At 50.9% G+C, this 21,839-nt stretch overlaps 1 protein-coding gene across 1 annotated transcript in view; it reads right to left on the reverse strand.

Annotated features, from left to right (window-relative positions):
* The window catches only part of PDE9A (phosphodiesterase 9A), a 209,129-nt gene that overhangs the window by 32,798 nt on the left and 154,492 nt on the right, over window positions 1-21,839 (reverse strand). The window contains exons 12-15 of the mRNA XM_069202968.1: window positions 14,253-14,335; window positions 12,995-13,151; window positions 5,459-5,572; window positions 2,492-2,596 (exon numbers count right to left, since the gene is read on the reverse strand). Coding sequence (XP_069059069.1) covers window positions 2,492-2,596; window positions 5,459-5,572; window positions 12,995-13,151; window positions 14,253-14,335 — 459 coding nt within the window. The remainder of the gene's footprint in view (window positions 1-2,491; window positions 2,597-5,458; window positions 5,573-12,994; window positions 13,152-14,252; window positions 14,336-21,839) is intronic.

Here is a 21,839-nt window from a genome sequence, read left to right on the forward strand (position 1 = left end):
CTAGAGCAGGGGGGAGGACAGAAATACACCAAATCTTGTATATACAACGCATCCCTGCCCCTTTGAATTTGAGTAGGGCGGGGCAGCGAAAATACTAGCGGTGCTGCCCGATGGCAATTCCTTGTAAATATGCCCCCGCTCTCTCACCGGGTCTCACTCGTTCCATTGCTTTTCTCTCCTGGCCGGGCTGGTGCATCATTATGCCCTCTCGTTCTCAGTCCTGGTGAATTCTGTCCAGTCATCTTCTGTCCTAAGGCCTCACTCTCTCTTCTCATGCTCCGTCCTCTCTCCCACATGCCTCTCTGTCCCTGGGTTTCACTCTGCACTCCCTCTCTCTGCCCTGGTGGTTTCTATTTACTCTCCTGTTATACCCTGGTGCTATCCTCCTCCTCTCACCCTCTGCCCTGAGGCCTCACTCTTCCCTCCACCTCACTCCTTGGGGTTCATTCTGGCCTCCACCTTCTGTGTTAAGCCCCATGCTTCACTTTTGCCCTCTGTCCTGGGGTCTCGCTCTGCCCTCTGTGGTGAAGGTACAGTCTCCCTCTGTCTTGGGGCTGGATATCCCCTATTATCCTCTGGGCCAAGCCCCCCTACTTTCACCCTCTGTCCTGGGTTTCACCCTCTCGTCATCTGTCTCTCCCTGAAACCTCTTCCTTCTCTCGCCCCCTGTCCTGGAGTCTTTTCCATTTCATTTTCTGATATGGGTCCCACTCTTTCTCCCTTTACTCACTCTCCTGGAGCCCACTCTCCCGTCTCACTATCTATCATGGGTCCCTAGTTTCTCATTTCACTTTCTGGCCAGACGTGCCCATGCTTGGTTCTACCCTCTCTGCCCTGGGTTCCTATTCTTCAGCAGAACATGTGATGAAAAGGCCAGTCGGACGGGCAGAGCATAAGAATCAAAGCTGGCTGTGGGTAACCTGGCACGGGTCAAGGATAGGCACTTGAGGGGCAAATTCCACCTCCCTTATGAACTAACCCTGTGGAAGAATGTCCAGGTCCACGAGATGACGATATCTGATAAAACAAGATTGGAAGAAGTGACAAGGAAGATATCCCTCTTCTGATGGCTAATAGGTCTGAACAACGAGGAGGAGTGGGGGGCGTGGGGGAGAGAGCCTTAAAAAGAAGATAGAGCCTAGGGGACAACAACATGGTCTGCCGTCAAGGCCCAAACGGCCATTGTGAGGTGGTATCACCCACCAGTGATTGGCTGGGTGAAGGTACAACAAGGGTCACAGAGGCTGGGTTTGGGAGGGGAGTGTGGGAACCTTACTTTCATCTCCTTGCTGCCAGACACTATTCAACCAACCAGCCAATTCTAAACCATTCTCTCTCTTTCTGCACCTATTCTGAAAGTTCCAAATTTTTGTTTAAAAAACAAAGCAAAAACCTACAGTCTACACCTTCCCTCAGTAAAGATATCATCCTGTCCCTGACACCCACCCCATCTCTCCTCTCGAAGCACCACCTTATTTGGTAACATTGTGTCTTCTTTCGGTTTATTCAGTTACCTTGATAGTGGGAGAACTTTACAATATGTATACTAGAAAAATATATAGGGGCATATTTATACTCCATTTGCGCCGAATTTGCGTCGTTTTTTCCGACGCAAATTCGACGCAAAACTAACTCCATATTTATACTTTGGCGTTAGACGCGTCTAGCGCCAAAGTTCATGGAGTTAGCGTCATTTTTTTGCGTGGACACCTACCTTGCGTTAATAAGATGCAAGGTAGGCGTTCCCGTCTAAAAAAATGACTCCCAGGCCTGTGCGCCGTATTTACACTCCCGTGCAAAAACGGCGCACAGGAGTGGGCGGGTCAAAAAAAATGACGTCTACCCGCGTTAGCGTCATTTTTTAACGCCTGCTCAGGGCAGGCGTTAAGGGACCTGTGGGCTTGGAATGAGCCCACAGGTGCCCTCCCATGCCCCCAGGGACACCCCCTGCCACCCTTGCCCACCCCAGGAGGACGCCCAAGGATGGAGGGACCCACCCCAGGGACATTAAGGTAAGTTCAGGTAAGTATTTCTTTTTTTTTTTTTTGTGGCATAAGGGGGCCTGATTTGTGCCCCCCTACATGCCACTATGCCCAATGACCATGCCCAGGGGACATAAGTCCCCTGGGCATGGCCATTGGGCAAGGGGGCATGACTCCTGTCTTTGCTAAGACAGGAGTCATTTCAATGGGGGTTGGGAGTCGAAAAAAATGGCGCAAATCGGGTTGAGGCGAAAAATTTGCCTCAGCCTGACTTGCCCCATTTTTTGACGCCCAAGCTCCATATTCCCCTACGCCGGCGCTGCCTGGTGTACGTCATTTTTTTTCACGCACACCAGGCAGCGCCGGCGGCTAACGCCGGCTAACGTCATTGAATAAATACAACGCCCGCATGGCGCTTCAGAATGGCGTTAGCCGGCGCTAATTTTTTTTACGCAAAACTGCGTTAGCGCAGTTTTGCGTCAAAAAGTATAAATATGGCCCATAGTTACCTGCATGAAGTACTCTTCCAGTAAGCAGTCTGCCCACAGATCAGCCACCTCCAGAGGTCGGACCTCGTTTGAGATATCGCAGCATTTAATCAGCACCATCTTCAGCTGAGAGAGACAGACCAGAAATATTAGTGATGCACACGTGCAAATTCTGCTATGCACGGACATGTGAGTAAAGGATTGTTGGGGTACACGGAAGATGTTGCATTAATAAAAACACACAAAGAAGCCCTGACATCTGTATTTCCCAAACTGTGGGTCGGGATACACTTGTGGGTCACGAAAGCACTAGTCTATATGTGATCTTTAAAATGATTAGCCCTTTTTGTGCACCAGTGCAAAGGTGCTGAACAATGTATCTAAGTCCAGTTTTAAAACAAACGTTTGTTAGTATTCCCCATTCAGACTCGTGGTCAATCTTGAAGTATTTGTTGCTGCTGTTTATTCCTACACAAAGCGATTCCAACTGAGAACTTGATGTTGCACACCCATGCCATTTGAGTATAACATTTACACATGAATAAAGAATATGGATGTGGCCTAATGGCCAGAGCTGCTGATCTTGCATCTGGGGAAACAGGTTTAAGTCTCGGTGTTGGCTCAGCATCCAGTGATGCTGTGGTCTCCTGTGCTTAAAATTAAAGGAGTCTGACCTTGTGTAATGTAATTTGGTGCTCATGTAAAGTGCTCCAATGACCATGGGCTGTGTTCCATTCTCTGCTGTAGATGGAGTTTCTCAAATTTTCGAAAATCACAGGAATCAACACCAAGAATTTTAGCAAGCCTTGTGATTTTAGTGGACGGATGCCACAGGCCCGCACCCCGTTCTGAAACACGTTCCAGCTCCAGACTGCAGTGTGGTTCACCAACTGCCACTTTTATGGGTAGATCAATATTTTGCCCACAGTCCGATATTGAAGGATGTGGTCATGCTCTTGAGTTTTACATTAAAATTTAATCCCATATCATGTCTGATAAACCTCTGTGGGTCACGAATGTGTGGTGTTCTAAAAACTGAGTCGAGATTCTAAAAAGTTTGGGAAGCACTGCCTTAGAAACCAGAATTGAGCCAGCTGTACATTATACAAACACATAGGACCTGATCACGACCTTGGCGGATGGGATACACTGTCACAAACGTGATTGATATCCCATCAGCCATATTACAAGTACCATTATATCCTACAGTACTTGTAAAATGGCGGGCGGGATATCCGTCACGTTTGTGACAGAGTATCTCATCTGCCAAGGTCGTAATCAGGCCCAAAGTGCATGAATATTCTTCTTAGTGTCAGCCTTGAGAAAGCACCACAGTGGTTGAAACGTGTCAGCTGTGACAAACGATGAGCAAACATGACAATAAAGGTAAGATTGTTGAAAGGTGTGATGTACTTGTCATTCTACGAGAAGCACAGCAAATGTTTATATCTGAGAACTGAACTTGTGGTATTAGAACTGTGAATAGTCAACCACAATTTCCTACTAAGACACTGAGAGGCCAGGTGAATATTTCATTTGAACGTAGAACAAGGCCACAATGTGGAGCATGATTTGGAAGTATTTCATAGATATATCAGAGTGATTCCCACACTGTTACGAACTGGATTTAGGGCCTGATTTAGAGTTTGGCGGATGAGTACCCCGTCACAAACGTGACATGTATCCTGTTCACCATATTACGATGTGCATTGGATATAATGGAATCATAATACGGTGGACGGGCCATCCGTCACATTTATGAAGGAGTAACCCCATTGGCCAAACTCTAACCAGGCCCATAATAATCCACAAGTAAATTTCTTTCTGTAACAATACTAGACTCTTCCCACTAGGAGTGTAATTATTGTATTTTAAAATGAGAATTCTGATATTTGTTTTTTTTTACTGAAATGTGTTTTTAATACAAATGCATCATATTAGCGTGCTGTTCTTAATAATGTCATACGATATCACCTTCGACTCATTCCGCACGTGTAGTCCAATGCTTTTGTGTTTTCTCCTGTACACAGCAGTCCCTTGACCGTCCTCACTACGGTAGCTGTTACGGGCTTGTCCTATGTTTATGTCTAGGCAGTGACCACCTTCAGCCATTCTGAATAGCACTAGAGCGCGTACTAGCAGTAACTAACACCTCCTCCCTCTCAGGCACATATTTATGGGCTTGGTGGCGCAGGGCAGCGTAGCACGTCACCGTGCTGCGCTCTCCTGTGTCACAGTGGAAGGGCAGGAATTGGCTGAATTTACCCAGTACGGCACATTCCTGTCCTGTCCCCCCGGGCTGGTGCCCTTGTGTCAGCCTCGCGCCAGTGCGGGCAGCATGGTGCAAGGGTGCCTGCGTTGCATGCAGGATAGCTTTGTGCAGGAAAAGACACCTTCCTTCACGAAAACAATCTTGAGAGGCATTTTCCTCCAAGTGTGCTGCATCATGCAGCACACATAGAAAGAGGAAAAAACAAGGAGGCGTATCTTTTTGGCGCTTTCCTAGGTTTACAATTTCTTGTAAATCTGGAAATGTGTGAAAATACATGGCTGTTGCGTGGGAACACCCACACAACACCGATGCAAACACCTCCCTGTGGCAGACTAATTTTGCGCTGCATTACATTACTCGAGATTTATGTAGCCACGAAAGGTGGCCTTGTGTGGCTGTAATACGGCCCTCAGTATTTATGGACATTACTGAGCTGAATGAATCAGCTGTTCCAATATGTTTATTGAACGCCCACTGCCTCCGCCAAAGCCCATCACTGACGCCTCCAGTGTTGAGTGAACCAGTTCATTTTAGTTGTTTAAGTTGTGTTACTTATCAATGAACGTTTTGTTAAACAAACAACAGAAAACGATAATGGAGTAACTCAGTGCTCTAAGTAAAATAGAATATTGCCAGAGGGAGCGCTCCCTGGCATTTGTCATGGTTTTTGCCAGTACTCTTCCCCTCCCACTAGGTGGCGCATATCGAGGTCTCACCGAGGTCACGTGCTCCTGGTTGGTGAAGTCGAACTGCTCCAGGTTCTCCTTGAAGGCGTCCAGGATCTCCTTGTGTCTGGCCATGTCTGTGGCTAGAATCAGAGCAATTATACCCTGGAGAAAGAAAGATGAAAAAGGAATAAGTTATCAAAAACTTCTGCAGTCTGAGGTGCTCTGTAAGTGTCTTAACATCTCTCAACTCTTTAAGGGGCCATTACATTTTTTTGGCCCAGTCCTGCATCTCTAACAACGTTTCAGAATGTTCCTTCCTTTGATGATGTCTTTGTCTGCTGGGGATTTCAGACCCACTGTGACATCATTCACTGGCCGCCCAGTCCTGCATCCCTAACAATTAGCTGCAGTAGGGGTTGTAGATTGCTCCTTGCTACCTTGAGTGACATCATTCGCTGGGCGCCCAGTCCTGCATCCCTAACAATCAGCAGCAATAAACGTTCTAGAGTGTTCCTTCTTTTGATGATGTCACCTGGGGTTTTCAAATCCGCTGTGACATCATTCGCTGGGCGCCCAGTCCCGCATCCCCAACAATCAGCAGCAATAAACGTTCTAGAGTGTTCCTTCTTTTGATGATGTCACCTGGGGTTTTCAAATCCGCTGTGACATCATTCGCTGGGCGCCCAGTCCCGCATCCCCAACAATCAGCAGCAATAGACGTTCTAGAATGTTCCTTCTTTTGATGATGTCACCTGGGGTTTTCAGACCTGCTGTGACATCATTCGCTGGCCGCCCAGTCCTGCATTCCTAACAATCAGCAGCAATAGACGTTCTAGAATGTTCCTTCCTTTGATGATGTCACCTGGGGTTTTCAAATCCGCTGTGACATCATTCGCTGGGCGCCCAGTCCCGCATCCCCAACAATCAGCAGCAATGGACGTTCTAGAATGTTCCTTCCTTTGATGATGTCACCTGGGGTTTTCAAATCCGCTGTGACATCATTCGCTGGGGGCCCAGTCCCGCATCCCCAACAATCAGCAGCAATAGACGTTCTAGAATGTTCCTTCTTTTGATGATGTCACCTGGGGTTTTCAAATCCGCTGTGACATCATTCGCTGGGCGCCCAGTCCCGCATCCCCAACAATCAGCAGCAATGGACGTTCTAGAATGTTCCTTCCTTTGATGATGTCACCTGGGGTTTTATTAACGTGGCGCAACAGGATCTGGAAGGGACTTTCAATGGCATTTAGGTAAGAAAAATTAAATCGCTTTTTATGTAAGTTCTGAGTGTGTATGTGGGTAAGAGCGAATTTGGGAACGTGTGTATGTAAGTATTTATGTTTGTATGTAGGATCGTGTGTGTGTGTGTGCAACTGAGTAAACATAAGTGAGTGAGAGAAAGCGATTGAGTGAGTTAGGGTAAGAGTGAGTGCAAGAGACTGAGTGAAAATGAAGGAATGCGAATGAGTGCTAATGAGTGAGCAAGACTGAGTGTGAGAGAGTGTAAGTGAATGTAAATCTGCATGAGTGAGAATGTGTTGTGCTTGCAAGTCTGATGTTGGGCCTGGCAAGCTTCTCGGCTTAGAACAGCAACCTGGAAAAATGCTGCCAGGCATACTGGAGGCAGTACTTGCTTCTGAAATACTCATGGCAAGATGGTCCCTCCAGCCACACTATCGGTCAGTTTTAGCATGGGCACTGACGGAAACATATCACCGCTGGCATACTGGGGAAGATTCTTGGCATAGGGGACACCTGTGCCACATTGCTGACCCTGGCACACTGAAGGAAGTTCTTGGCATATGGTTGGACACAGTGGCATGTGTCGGGGGCATCCATGACACAATGGGTCCTTGTCATACTAGACAGAACATTTTACATAAGGCGCCCCCAATAGTACATGGACCACAGTATTGGCAAAGTTCTGTCAAGGGAATATTGGATGTAATGCTTCGGCAAAGCGGGCGCCCATAGCAAAATGTTGGCCCTAGGAATGGAGGTAACTCTTGACATGGGGCACACAGGATATTTTAAAAACATAATTGGTTCAACTCTTGGGGGCTGTCAGATTTCAATAGCTTGATACGTCATGAAAAGACCTGACATGCACTATCAGAGCCCATTTCTTTTCCAAAATGTTCCCAGTGGAGAGAAACTCCCACCCTCGTCTCCAGTGGACGACATTAGACTATTACACTCACTTCGCTTGTTTACAACAATTCAGGTATCTGCTCCCTTAACATATTATATCAGCACCTTTACAAGGACGATATTCAAAAACACGTTTGTGTTATATTAATCATGCAAATATTAGGGAACTTCACCAATGTTAATTATTGTGATGTCGTCGTTATTAAGGTCATATGACATCACTGCTTAGGAAGTCGAAGGTCATATGATGTCACTTCCTGTGACATCATTAGGGGAAAGTGTGTATGATGTAACTTCCGCTACCCCTAGCATTTTGGTGAATTGGCATCCATGCTCCTCTTGCTCTCTTAATTCTGGGGGCCTCCAGAGGGGAGCTCAGTGCTCTCGGGGCTACATGTGGAGGAATGAGTTGCTGTAGGATGTGTGTGCCTGGAGGGTGGTTTAACCTAGGGCAATGCATAAGGCCTTAAATTCAATTCTTCTTCTGATCGGTATCCAGTGAAGTTCTGCAAGCGCTGAGCGAGCGGACTTCCTTTTCGGTACGCCTAGTAACACTCGTGCTGCAGTGTTTTGCATAACCTGCAGGTTTTTATTATGACATATGCTGAGCTACACAGATGCAAGGAGTTGCATAGTCCGGGCGCGACAGAATTAGGCCTCGGACCACTAGCCTCCGACACTCCGAAGGAAGCCATTTGAGTGTTTTCTTAAAGGATCTTAGCATCCCGAAGCATGTGTCTGATACCTTCTTCACCTGAGAAACCCTGGTCAGATCCTTATCCAGTATGGCACCATGGCTCTTGACTTCAAGTTCAGGACTAGGGAGTTCCCCAGACAGGGGGGCCGTAGGAGTTGGTCCCATTTCGAGGGGTTGTTTCCAACCACCAACACCTGTTCTGTCCCCGTTCGGCTTTAAAGGGCTTGCTGCCATCCTGCTAGCCACCTTTCCATGCATGGAGTAAGCTTCGTAGAGCCGGAATTGCTATCAGGCGACAAGAAGACGACAATCTGCGTCTACGTAGGACACCATAGTGAATCCATAGGAGCAGATGATACCATAGAGAGGGCGAACAAATATGTTGAAGAGCGTAGGACTCAGCGAAGAACCCTGTGGTACTCGACAATCCAGCTTATGTGTTTCTGACAAGAAGGGTCCTTCGCTTACTTGGAAACTTCTGTTGGCTAAGAATGACGTCAGCCATTTTAGTGCTGTCCCTGAGGTCTCTATTGCTTCCAACCTGTCACTCAAGACTGAGGCCCTCATTATGATCTCAGCGGTTTTAACTGCCGAGATCCGCGCTGGTGGTCAGTAGAAGACCGCCAGCGCGACTACCCCCACCAGCCGCATAATGTTTTCCCCACTGGGCCGGTGGGTGGAAACAGTGATTCCGCCCGCCGGCCCAGTCGGGAAAAGGACCGTAACATTGACAGAAGCTCCAAATGGAGCTGCAGCCAATGTTGGTGTGTGGTGGGTGCAGCTGCACCCGTTGCGCAGATCACTGCCGACCTGCGTGATTGGGCACTGCATAGGGGCCCCTGCACTGCCCATGCCAAGAGCATGGGCAGTGCAGGGGCCCCCAGGGGGGCCCCGGAGCACCCCTTCTGCCGCCAGGGAAAGGCTGGTCGCAGAAGGGATCATTATCCAGGGGGCAGCGCTGTTTGAAGTGCTGCCCTGTCGGAAAATGATTCCCTCCACTGTCAGGCTGCCTGTCGGCAGCAGCCTGGCGGTGGAGGAGGGCCACCATAGGCGGTCCTCACTGTGTTCATTATATGGCGGTTCAGACCGCCATAATGGTGGCGGTCTTTGCACCTGCCGCCGGCATGGCGGGCTGAACCGCCGGGGTTCATAACGACCCCCTGAGTGTGTGACGGTGTTGAAAGCTGCACTCAAATCAAGAATGAGCGCAGCGGACTGTCCATGGTCTAAAGCCTTTTCCAGGTCCTCTGTGGCCAACAGGAGAGCTCTCTGTACTAGCCTTGGCGGAAGCCTTTGTGTCCGGTGCAACAGATTGTTGGTTTCCAGAAAATTTGAGAGAAAGCCGCTTAAAGGTTTCTTTAAGATTGTGCTTATCTCTGGAAGCAGAGAAATAGGCCTATAGTTTTCTGGTTTATCCGGGTCCCAGGACGCCTTTTTCAGTAGAGGCCGGATAACTGCACGCTTCCAAGCACTGGGAACACAGGCCGCTTCTAGAGAGGAGTTGAATCAGGCCACTAAGGCAGAGGATATGGCCTCTCCTTCCTTCAGCAGAATATTCACTGGGGCTGGATCAAGAACTGATCCTGATTTTAATGTACCCGCTGCCCCTAGAATATCAGATTCACCCAACCTTGGGAATGGCAAGAATCCTGCTGCGGGCTTCCTGACTGGTGCTACCATCCGATGTGGTCAGGGAGTCTGGTATCACTGCTAGGGAGTCACACATCTGTCTGCCCTTACCCAGAAAGTAGTTTGCCAGCTGCTTGCATCGCTCCTTGGAGGGAGGATGACCCTTCCCTTCAACACCAGGTTTTAGTGATGAGTTTACAATCGCATATATTTCTTTGGCTGGGTGTGTCGCCTGGCTGACCTTGTCAGCAAACTCACTCAGTTTGGGCCTTCGAATTGGCCGGAGCCTTTTAATACTCATTTAACAATTCCCTACCTGTTTGTACTATGCATCATGTGTCACAGGGAGTTTTCTCCCTGCACATGGCACCCATTTAACATTTCGCTACCAAATTGAACTCTGTATCATATGTTGCAGGGAGTTTTCTCCCTACACATGGCACCTATTTAACATTTCCCTACCAATTTATACTATGCATCATGTGTTACAGGAAGTTTCCTTCCTGCACATGGCACCCATTTAACATTTCCCTAGCAGTTTGTACTATGCATCTTGAGTCGCAGGGAGTTTTCTCCCTGCACATGGCACCCATTTAACAATTCCCTACCTGTTTGTACTGTGCATCATGTGTTGCAGGGAGATTTGGTCACCCTGCTCTCAATAGACTGGAGGGACGGTCACTGTGACTTGACTGCCAACTGGCAGACGGCCCACCAGGTCAGATGTTTACACCGGTGGACCTGCGGGGGCGCCACAGGTGTAAACCTGGACCTTCCGCAGATTCTAAATAGAGGAGGAGAACCGTGAGTTTGGCATGGTGGGAGCACCGCAGATTGAAGGTGGTGGTCCAGCTCTGCCGAACGGTATAGGATGTCCTAAGTACAGCCACTATGCGCGGCCCTCTGTGTCTCTCTACATCCGCTGTATCGTTAAGAAGTGGAGGTGAAGCATTCAACTATGCCAGTGCTTGAAATGGGGACGTAGACGTGCGAGCACTCCCTTTCTACGTAGAGTGCAGTTACGCTTCCCATGAGGAGACACAAGGTTTTGGTGCATCCCCAGGTTTACAGGTTCTTGTAAATCTGGAGATGCATCAAAATTCATGGGTGTTGGTGGAAAAACCCACCGCAGCACCCATGAAACGCCTCCCTGGCACAGAGTAAGGCAACGCAACGACTTGTGCTGCATCACCCTACTCCATATCTATGAGGCCACTCAAAGCCACTCAAAGTGGCCTTGCGTGGCCCTATACATATACAGACCTGCCAACTTCAACAAAAATCAGACCGTGAGGAGGGGCGGGGCCTTCAGGGGGTGGGACCTCATGACGAGAAGCATCTAAGAGGCCCTTTTGCCCCCAAACCAGCCCCAAGCCCCCTCTTCAAAACAAAAAAAACCATGAGAGGACATCAGCAGTAGCTGAAAACAGCAGTTTACAGTGGTTTTCAGCTTGTTTCCCTGCCACCATGATGTCGGTTCCTCACCGGATGACCGTGTGACGGGAGCCGATATTGTGTGTCACACGGTGGCACGTGTAAGTTGCAGGTCTGGATATGGTTGCGAGGCTTGTGCTGCCAGAGCGTCAAAAAAAGTAATGCAATGGTGGAGCACGGGGCTTGTAACTATGACCCTACATCTGCACACTACATTACGCAGCACAATATAGCTTTACAACTACACAAAAACATAACTGCAGCTGCACCACAGCTGAACATCTACTAGATCACTACAAATCTACAACTCCACACATGCAACACCATTGTAGTGCAACACTTGTACACTTGCACAGTTCACAAGCGCACAATACCGCTTCCACACATCTACCACAATACTGGAATTCTAAAACTGCACAAATACAACTGGTTTGTCTGCGCGGTTGAAGAACTCCACAACATTTAATACAACAGCACACCCATAAAACTACACAGATGCACACGCACAGCATTACAACTTTACTAATTTGCAGTACTATAACTGGGTCTGTGCAGCAACACTACAACTGCACATTTACAACAACAAGCCAACGCTACTATTTCATATGCACAAAAGCTGTGCACAACACTAGAACCCCACACACAAGCACAGACACAGCATTACAACTGTTCAAACCTACAGAGGTGCAGATCTACAGCAACACACCACTGCGTGCACACAACACACCAGCGCCATTTCTCAATATGTGCCACAACACTGCGACTAGCAAATGCCAAAACACTACGTGTGCACACATCCACATTCAGAAAATTATAATTATTAACGACAAAACTACAATGTGCACAATAATTTCACATCTTCAATGACACTATGAGTTTACATCTGCACCAGTCAAACTAAAACTCTTCAATTGCAGAATAATACAAATTCACAACCACACAATTGCAAGGACGCAGGTGCATCTAGAGCAATGCTACAGCTCTCGAACAGCACATCTACAAGACAACACAAACCGACAACTGCAGGTCTACGACAAAGCTACAATTCAACAAGTCTCCAACTACACAACTCTACAACTACACAGCTACAACAGTACTGGAACTTTAAAACTGCATACCAACAATTACACTTTCACAACACTAACCTTCACAACTTGATAACATTATAACTGTGCAACTGCACAACTTCAAAACTCTACCATTGCAAGCATGCACATTCACAGCAGTTTAACTGCACAGATTCACAATTCCATAAGTGTGTATCTGCAACCACACAACTACCTATGGACATTAACACATCACCTGAACCATTCCACATTTATAGCAGCCAGGCAACTACACAACAATAACAATTCTACTGCACAACTCCACAGAAGCAAGTCTACAAATGCACAATCAAGTGAGGTGTAAATAATTTTGAAGGTTTTTTTAAGGTTAATCCAGGGAGGCGAGCACTGATGGTGCACATTCATGAAGCACAACGTACGCGTGCAGCGTGCACACATGCGCCTTGACGCCTCTGGGTATTTGTGCGCTCATTTAAATTTATCTCCTATCATCATATCATATCATATCATACTAAACCACAAGCATCTCTCTGTACTGATGAAGCTCCACTAATTCAGCTACACAAATATCACTGTGCCACTCACTCTCCGGGCTGGCTCCCTCACCTGCCTGATGGCTCTGAACTCTTCCGGGTCAATGTTGGAGAAGATGTTGCACTCTGGTTGTGCGATGATCTGGAAGGCCACGGCGCAGTGGTGGTTCTCCAGCGGGGAGATATCGTTGTAGCGAACAGCCAGCTCCGTCCGGGCGTTGACCTGGTACCTGAGGAGCAGAGAGTCGTGAGAAGTATCGGAGTAAAGTGCTCAGCCCTTGTTTGCGCTGCTCACACTTCCTGCACTCAGGTATCGTTTTAGACTTGTCCCTGGTGCCCTTGGATGGGAACTACCCCTTCCTCTGAATTCATGCCCCCCTCTCCCTCTAAAGATCACGGCTAACTCCTGTTAATTTAATCTACCACATAGAAACTGGAGTAAATCCATGGAATGTGTCTTTATAAATACAAGACTAGTCCCACTAGCCAACAAACACTGGACAGAAGCTAACCTCAGGTTCTGGAGAAGCGTGCGGCCTGGCATAAAGAGCTTGAATGCCTCCTCAAGACGAAGAAGTGCTACATAAATGCAATTATAATACCATTCAATATATAACCCCGCCTCCCCCGCGGCCCACGCAAGCCCGTGGGCCACCGGACCATCACTATTCTCAACGCCCCGGCGGCGCGGCGCAGAGGCCACACAAAGCCACTTTGTGTGATTTTCATGGCCTCGTAGATATAGTGTAAGGCAGCGCATTGCAAGTCACTGTGTTGCCTTACTCTGCGTCGGGGGGTGTTTCATGGGCTTTGTAGTGAGTTTTCCCACAGAACTCCCATGGGTTTTGCCGCATTCCTAGATTTACCAAATGACGTAAACCTGCGTTTGTGCCAAAACCTTATGCCTCCCCGGGATATATATGACCGCACTCTGCAGCACGCACGGACCCTGCTTGTGTGTAGCTTGGTGATGGGGTGGTCTTGTGCACAATGGTGTGTGCCATCCTCACCTCCCTGGTCTCCCCCCATGTCCCACCTTTCTCCTTCAAGAATGCTATAGTGGGGGGACGGTGGGACCCCCGAGGTCGTCTGCTGTTGACGAGGCTCTGATGGAGGTTGCATTAACCTGAGTTTCCAAGTCACCTATCGACAGTGTCGTGACATAAAGGCGCGCTTCTACGTCTAAGGTGCAAGTAGTGTCTGCCGCGCCCTCCCACGTGACGTCATTACACCAGCATCCATCAGTTACACCTGCACCATGCTCCGGGCACCGGAAAGCGACGACGGACAAGGACGGTTCACCTGAGGACAGGTAAGAGTGGTGCACCTACGCGTTGTTGCAGCCGGGGTGGTCCAGGTCGTGACAGATCGCTGCGGTCATTAGAACCAGGATATTGGCCTGAGAAAGCTGCTCCTGCAGGAAGACGACAAGCGGTTACAAAAGGAAAGGATGTTTTCATGCATTGCACCAGGTGAGTTCAAGAGTCAGGAAGTGACGCAGGCAGGTGAATGAACAGAGATGTACAGTGTCTGGAGGAGGGGGCATGGAGTCGTGACTGTCGGGATAGGCAGACTAGTGTGGGGTTCATGTACCTGAACTGGGAGTAGTCTGTGACATGTTCCCAGGCATCAAACTTCAGCTCCTCCCAGGCGTCTTGCGACTTCTTGGCGCTTACTCGCATGCCTCTAATACGGCACGTCAAAGGTAGGCCCAAACCTAACCAAGACCCCTTCTTGCAGATATTCGAAGTAATGTCACCCATTAAACCACATCTGCTGAAATCAGAGGTATCTGAAGTTTTTACGTGAGGAGCTGGGGAGGAGCTGGGGACTGACTGAGGAGCAAGGGACTAACTGAGGAGCAGGCGACTAACTGAGGAGCAAGGGACTAACTGAGGAGCAGGGTACCAAGTCAGGAGCAGAGGGCCAACTCAGGAGTAGAGGGACTAACTGAGGAGCAAGGGACTAACTGAGGAGCAGGGGATAACTCAGGAGCAGGGGACCAACTCAGGTGCAGGGGACCAACTCAGGTGCAGGGGACTAACTCAGAATCAGGGGACCAACTCAGGTGCAGGTGACCAACTGAGGAGCAGGGGACTAACTGAGGAGCAGGGTACTAACTGAGGAGCAGGGGCCTACTCAGGAGCAGCGGACTAACTGAGGAGCAAGGGCCAATTCAGTAGCAGGGGACCAAGACAGGAGCAGGGGACCAACTCAGGAGCAAGGGACTAACTGAGGAGCAAGGGACTAACGGAGGAGCAGGGGACTAACTGAAGAGCAAGAGACTAACTGAGGAGCAGGGGCCAACTCAACAGCAGGGGACCAACTCAGGAGCAGAGCACCAACTCAGGAGCAGAGGACCAACTCAGGAGCAAGGGACTAACTGAGGAGCAGGGGACTAACTAAGGAGCAGGGGACTAACTGAGGAGCAAGGGACTAACTGAGGAGCAAGGGCCAATTCAGGAGCAGCGGACCAAGTCAGGAGCAAGGGACTAACTGAGGAGCAAGGGACTAACTGAGGAGCTGGGGACTAACTGAGGAGCAAGGGACTAACTGAGGAGCAAGGGCCAATTCAGGTGCAGGGGACCAACTCAGGAGCAAGGGACTAACTGAGGAGCAAGGGACTAACTGAGGAGCAGGGGCCAACTCAAGAGCAGGGGACCAACTCAGGAGCAAGGGACTAACTGAGGAGCAAGGGACTAATTGAGGAGCAGGGGCCAACTCAGGAGCAAGGGACCAACTCAGGAGCAGGGGACTAACTGAGGAGTAAGGGACTAACTGAGGAGCAGGGGCCAACTCAGGAGCAGGGGACCAATTTAGGAGCAGGGGCCAACTCAGGAGCAGGGGACCAACTCAGGAGCAGAGGATTGACTGAGGAGCAAGGGACTAACTGAGGAGCAGGCGACTAACTGAGGAGCAAGGGACTAACTGAGGAGCAGGGTACCAAGTCAGGAGCAGAGGGCCAACTCAGGAGTAGAGGGACTAACTGAGGAGCAAGGGACTAACTGAGGACCAGGGGATAACTCAGGAGCAGGGGACCAATTCAGGTGCAGGGGACCAACTCAGGTGCAGGTGACCAACTGAGGAGCAGGGGACTAACTGAGGAGCAGGGTACTAACTGAGGAGCAGGGGCCTACTCAGGAGCAGCGGACTAACTGAGGAGTAAGGGACTAACTGAGGAGTAAGGGCCAATTCAGTAGCAGGGGACCAAGACAGGAGCAGGGGACCAACTCAGGAGCAAGGGACTAACTGAGGAGAAAGGGACTAACGGAGGAGCAGGGGACTAACTGAAGAGCAAGGGACTAACTGAGGAGCAGGGGCCAACTCAACAGCAGGGGACCAACTCAGGAGCAGAGCACCAACTCAGGAGCAGAGGACCAACTCAGGAGCAAGGGACTAACTGAGGAGCAGGGGACTAACTGAGGAGCAGGGGACTAACTGAGGAGCAGGGGACTAACTGAGGAGCAAGGGACTAACTGAGGAGCAAGGGCCAATTCAGGAGCAGCGGACCAAGTCAGGAGCAAGGGACTAACTGAGGAGCAAGGGACTAACTAAGGAGCAGGGGACTAACTGAGGAGCAAGGGACTAACTGAGGAGCAAGGGCCAATTCAGGTGCAGGGGACCAACTCAGGAGCAGGGGACCAACTCAGGAGCAAGGGACTAACTGAGGAGCAAGGGACTAACTGAGGAGCAGGGGCCAACTCAAGAGCAGGGGACCAACTCAGGAGCAAGGGACTAACTGAGGAGCAAGGGACTAACTGAGGAGCAGGGGCCAACTCAGGAGCAAGGGACCAACTCAGGAGCAGGGGACTAACTGAGGAGTAAGGGACTAACTGAGGAGCAGGGGCCAACTCAGGAGCAGGGGACCAATTTAGGAGAAGGGGCCAACTCAGGAGCAGGGGACCAACTGAGGAGCAGCGGACTGACTGAGGAGCAAGGGACTAACTGAGGAGCAGGCGACTAACTGAGGAGCAAGGGACTAACTGAGGAGCAGGGTACCAAGTCAGGAGCAGAGGGCCAACTCAGGAGCAGAGGGCCAACTCAGGAGTAGAGGGACTAACTGAGGAGCAAGGGACTAACTGAGGAGCAGGGGATAACTCAGGAGCAGGGGACCAACTCAGAATCAGGGGACCAACTCAGGTGCAGGTGACCAACTGAGGAGCAGGGGACTAACTGAGGAGCAGGGTACTAACTGAGGAGCAGGGGCCTACTCAGGAGCAGCAGACTAACTGAGGAGCAAGGGACTAACTGAGGAGTAAGGGCCAATTCAGTAGCAGGGGACCAAGACAGGAGCAGGGGACCAACTCAGGAGCAAGGGACTAACTGAGGAGAAAGGGACTAACGGAGGGGCAGGGGACTAACTGAAGAGCAAGGGACTAACTGAGGAGCAGGGGCCAACTCAACAGCAGGGGACCAACTCAGGAGCAGAGCACCAACTCAGGAGCAGAGGACCAACTCAGGAGCAAGGGACTAACTGAGGAGCAGGGGACTAACTAAGGAGCAGGGGACTAACTGAGGAGCAGGGGACTAACTGAGGAGCAAGGGACTAACTGAGGAGCAAGGGCCAATTCAGGAGCAGCGGACCAAGTCAGGAGCAAGGGACTAACTGAGGAGCAAGGGACTAACTAAGGAGCAGGGGACTAACTGAGGAGCAAGGGACTAACTGAGGAGCAAGGGCCAATTCAGGTGCAGGGGACCAACTCAGGAGCAGGGGACCAACTCAGGAGCAAGGGACTAACTGAGGAGCAAGGGACTAACTGAGGAGCAGGGGCCAACTCAAGAGCAGGGGACCAACTCAGGAGCAAGGGACTAACTGAGGAGCAAGGGACTAACTGAGGAGCAGGGGCCAACTCAGGAGCAAGGGACCAACTCAGGAGCAGGGGACTAACTGAGGAGTAAGGGACTAACTGAGGAGCAGGGGCCAACTCAGGAGCAGGGGACCAATTTAGGAGCAGGGGCCAACTCAGGAGCAGGGGACCAACTCAGGAGCAGCGGATTGACTGAGGAGCAAGGGACTAACTGAGGAGCAGGCGACTAACTGAGGAGCAAGGGACTAACTGAGGAGCAGGGTACCAAGTCAGGAGCAGAGGGCCAACTCAGGAGTAGAGGGACTAACTGAGGAGCAAGGGACTAACTGAGGAGCAGGGGATAACTCAGGAGCAGGGGACCAACTCAGGTGCAGGGGACCAACTCAGAATCAGGGGACCAACTCAGGTGCAGGTGACCAACTGAGGAGCAGGGGACTAACTGAGGAGCAGGGGCCAACTCAGGAGCAGCGGACAAACTGAGGTGCAGCGGACTAACTGAGGAGCAAAGGACTAACTCAGGAGCAGGGGACCAACTCAGGAGCAGCGGACTAACTGAGGAGAAGGGGACTAACTGAGGAGCAGGGAACTAACTGAGGAGCAGGGGACTAACTGATGAGCAGGGGACTAACTGATGAGCCGGGGACTAACTGATGAGGCAGGAGAAAAACTCAGGTGCAGGGGACCAACTCAGGAGCAAGGGACTAACTGAGGAGCAGGGGCCAACTCAGGAGCATGGGACCAACTCAGGAGCAGGGGACCAACTCAGGAGCGAATATACGTCAGAACAACACATGCTGGAACCATGCATGCCCGAACAACGCGGTCAGAACAACGACCGCGTTCTTACCACTAATGCCTTTACCACAAATGCCTTTACAACGATTTTTTGTTGTAAAGGCATGCCTGGTAAAGGCATGCGTGGAACGGAAGGCATGGTTCCAGCATGCAACCCCTCCTGACCCCCACCCCCTGCCTCTAAAACTACCACAGCCCCACCCTGCCCCTAAAACCTAAAACTACCCGACCCCCCCACACCAACCCCTAAAAACGAAAATTACTGTGACCCCCCACCCCGCCCCTAAAACTATAGCGACCCCGCCCCTAAAACGTAAAACTACCCCGACCCCTCACCCCGCCCCTAAAACCTAAATTACTCCGTCCCCCCACACCCGCCCCTAAAATCAAAAACTGCCACGACCCCCACCCCGCTCCTAAAATCTAAAACTACCCAGACCCCCCACCCCCACCCCATAAAACTAAAATTACAGTGACCCCCCACCCCACACCTAAAACTATCACAACCTCCCAGCCCAGCCCCTAAAACCTAAAACTACCCGATCCCCAGCCCCGCCCCTAAAAACTAAAATCACCCCAACCCCCCACACCCACCCCTAAAATCTAAAACTGCCACGACCCCCACCCCGCTCCTAAAACCTAAAACTACCCTGACCCCCCACCTCTAAAAACTAAAATTACCGTGTCCCCCCACACCGCCCCTAAAACTACCACAACCCCCACCCCACCCTAAAACCTAAAACTACCCCAACACCCACCACCATTCCTAAACTTAAACTACTCCAATCGCCCACCAGCCCCTAAAACCTAAAACTACCCTGACCCCCACCCCCACCCCTAAAACCTAAACTACTCCAATCCACCAACCCACCCCTAAAACCTAAAACTACCCGGACCCCCCACCCTGACCCTAAAAACTAAAATTACCCCAACCCTCCACCCCGCCCCTAAAACTACCCAACCCCCCACCCCCACCATTAAAACCTAAAATTACCCCGATTCCCAGCCCCGCCCCTAAAAACTAAAATCACCCCAACCCCCACACCCACCCGTAAAATCTAAAACTGCCACAACCCCCACACCCCACCCCTAAAAACTAAAATTACCGTGACCCCCCACCCACCCCTAAAACTACCACAACCCCCACCCCGCCCTTAAAACCTAAAACTACCCCAACCCCCCCACCACCACTCCTAAACTTAAACTACTCCAATCCACCAACCTGCCCCTAAATCCTAAAACTGCCCTGGACCCCCCACCCTGCCTCTAAAAACTAAAATTACCCCAACCCTCCACCCCCACCCCTAAAACTACCCGACCCCCCACCCCCACCATTAAAACCTAAAATTACCCTGACCCCCCACCCAGGCCCTAAAAACTAAAATTACCCCGCCACCCCACACCGCCCCTAAAAAACTAAAACTACCCCCACCCATAAAAACTAAAACTACCCCCACCCCAGCCCCACTTACCTGACAGTGTCCTCTCCGATCCTGAGTCTGTTTTCCTCTGCTTTAACCGCACATGTTCGTTGTTCAGGACATGCAGGGTTGAGGCACAGAAAAACAGGGTAGTTGTTCATGAAAGCGTTGTTCCACTTTCGTGGACAATGCCCCTCATTGTTTCCGAGTCGTTATTTAGGCTGTTTCCCCCCAGGAGCAGGGGACCAACTGAGGAGCAAGGGACTAACTGAGGAGCAGGTGACCAACTAAGGAGCAGGGAACCAACTGAAGAGCCGAGGACCACCTCAGGAGCAGGGGACAGACCCAGGAACAGGCGACCAACTGCAGAGCAGAGGATCAACTTAGGAGCAGGGGATCAACAGAGAAGGAGGGGACTGACAAGCAGGGAACCGACTCAGGAGCAGGGGAGCAACTCAGGAGCAGGGGGCCAACTCAGGAGGAACAGAGGACCAACTGAGGAACAGAGGAGCAAACCAGCAACAGGGGACAGACTTAGGAGCAGGGGACCAACTCAGGAGCAGAGGCTCAACTGAGGAGCCAAGGACCAGCTCAGGAACAGGGGATCGACTCCGGAGCAGGCAACCAACAGCGGAGCAGAGGATCTACTGAGGAGCAGGGGATCAACAGAGAAAGAGGGGACTGACTCACAAGCAGGGGAGCAACTCAGGAGGCGGCGACCAACTCGGGAGCAGGGGACCAACTCAGGAGGAACAGAGGACCAATTGAGGGACAGAGGAGCAACTCAGCAACAGGGGACGGACTCAGTAGCCAGGGACCAGCTCAGGAGCAGGGGAGCAACTCAGAAGCAGCGGACTGATTCAGGAGCGGGGACCAACTCAGGAGCGGGGACCAACTCAGGACAGGGAATCATCTCAGGAGAAGGGGATCGACTCAGGAGCAGGAGACCAACTGAGGATGAGGAGACCAACTCAGGAGCAGAGAACGACTCAGAGCAGGGGACCAACTGAATAGCAGGGGACCAACTAAGGAGCAGGGGACCAACTCAGGAGCTGGGGACCAACTAAGGAGGAACAGAGCATCAACTGAGTAACAGAGGAGCAACTCAGCAACAGGGAACCGACTCAGGAGCCAGGAACCAACTCAGGAGCAGGGGACCAATTAAGGACGAGGGAACTGACTCAGGTACAGAGACCGACTCGGAGCAGGGGACCAACTGAGGAGCAGGTGACTGACTCAGGAGCAGGGGGCCAACTCAGGAGCAAGGGACCAACTCAGGAGCTGTAGACCAACTGAGGAGCAGGGGACCAACTGAGGAGCAGGGGACCAACTCTGGAACAGGGGGCCAACTCTGGAACAGGGGGCCAACTGAGGTGCCCAGGACCAACTGGGCGAGCAGGGTACCAACTCGAGGAGCAGGGTACCAACTCGAGGAGCAGGGGACCAACTGAAAAGAAGGGTACCAACTCGGGGGCAGGGGACCAACTCGGGAGCTGGGGACCAACTGAGAACCAGGGGACCAACTCCAGAGCAGCAGCCAACTCAGAAGCAGGAGATCAAGTCAGGAGCAGGGGACCAACTCAGCAGCAGGGGACCAATTTCGGAGCAGGGGACAAACTGAGATGCAGGGGACCGACTCAGGAGCAGGAGACCAACGCAGGAGCAGGGAACCAACTAGGGAGCCGGGGACCAGCTGAGGAGCAGGGGACCAACTTGGGAGCAGGGGACCAACTCAGGAGCAGAGGACCGACTCAGGAGCAAGGGACCCTGTCAGGAGCAGAGGACCAACTGAGGAAAAGGGATCAATTCAGGAGCAAGGGACAAACTGAGGAGCCGGGGACTAACTCAGGAGCTTACAGGTGGGTTGGGAGGAAAAAATAAAAAAGCAGAACAG

Source organism: Pleurodeles waltl, chromosome 8 (genome assembly GCF_031143425.1).
Source record: "Pleurodeles waltl isolate 20211129_DDA chromosome 8, aPleWal1.hap1.20221129, whole genome shotgun sequence".
Classification (NCBI taxonomy): Eukaryota; Metazoa; Chordata; class Amphibia; order Caudata; family Salamandridae; genus Pleurodeles; species Pleurodeles waltl.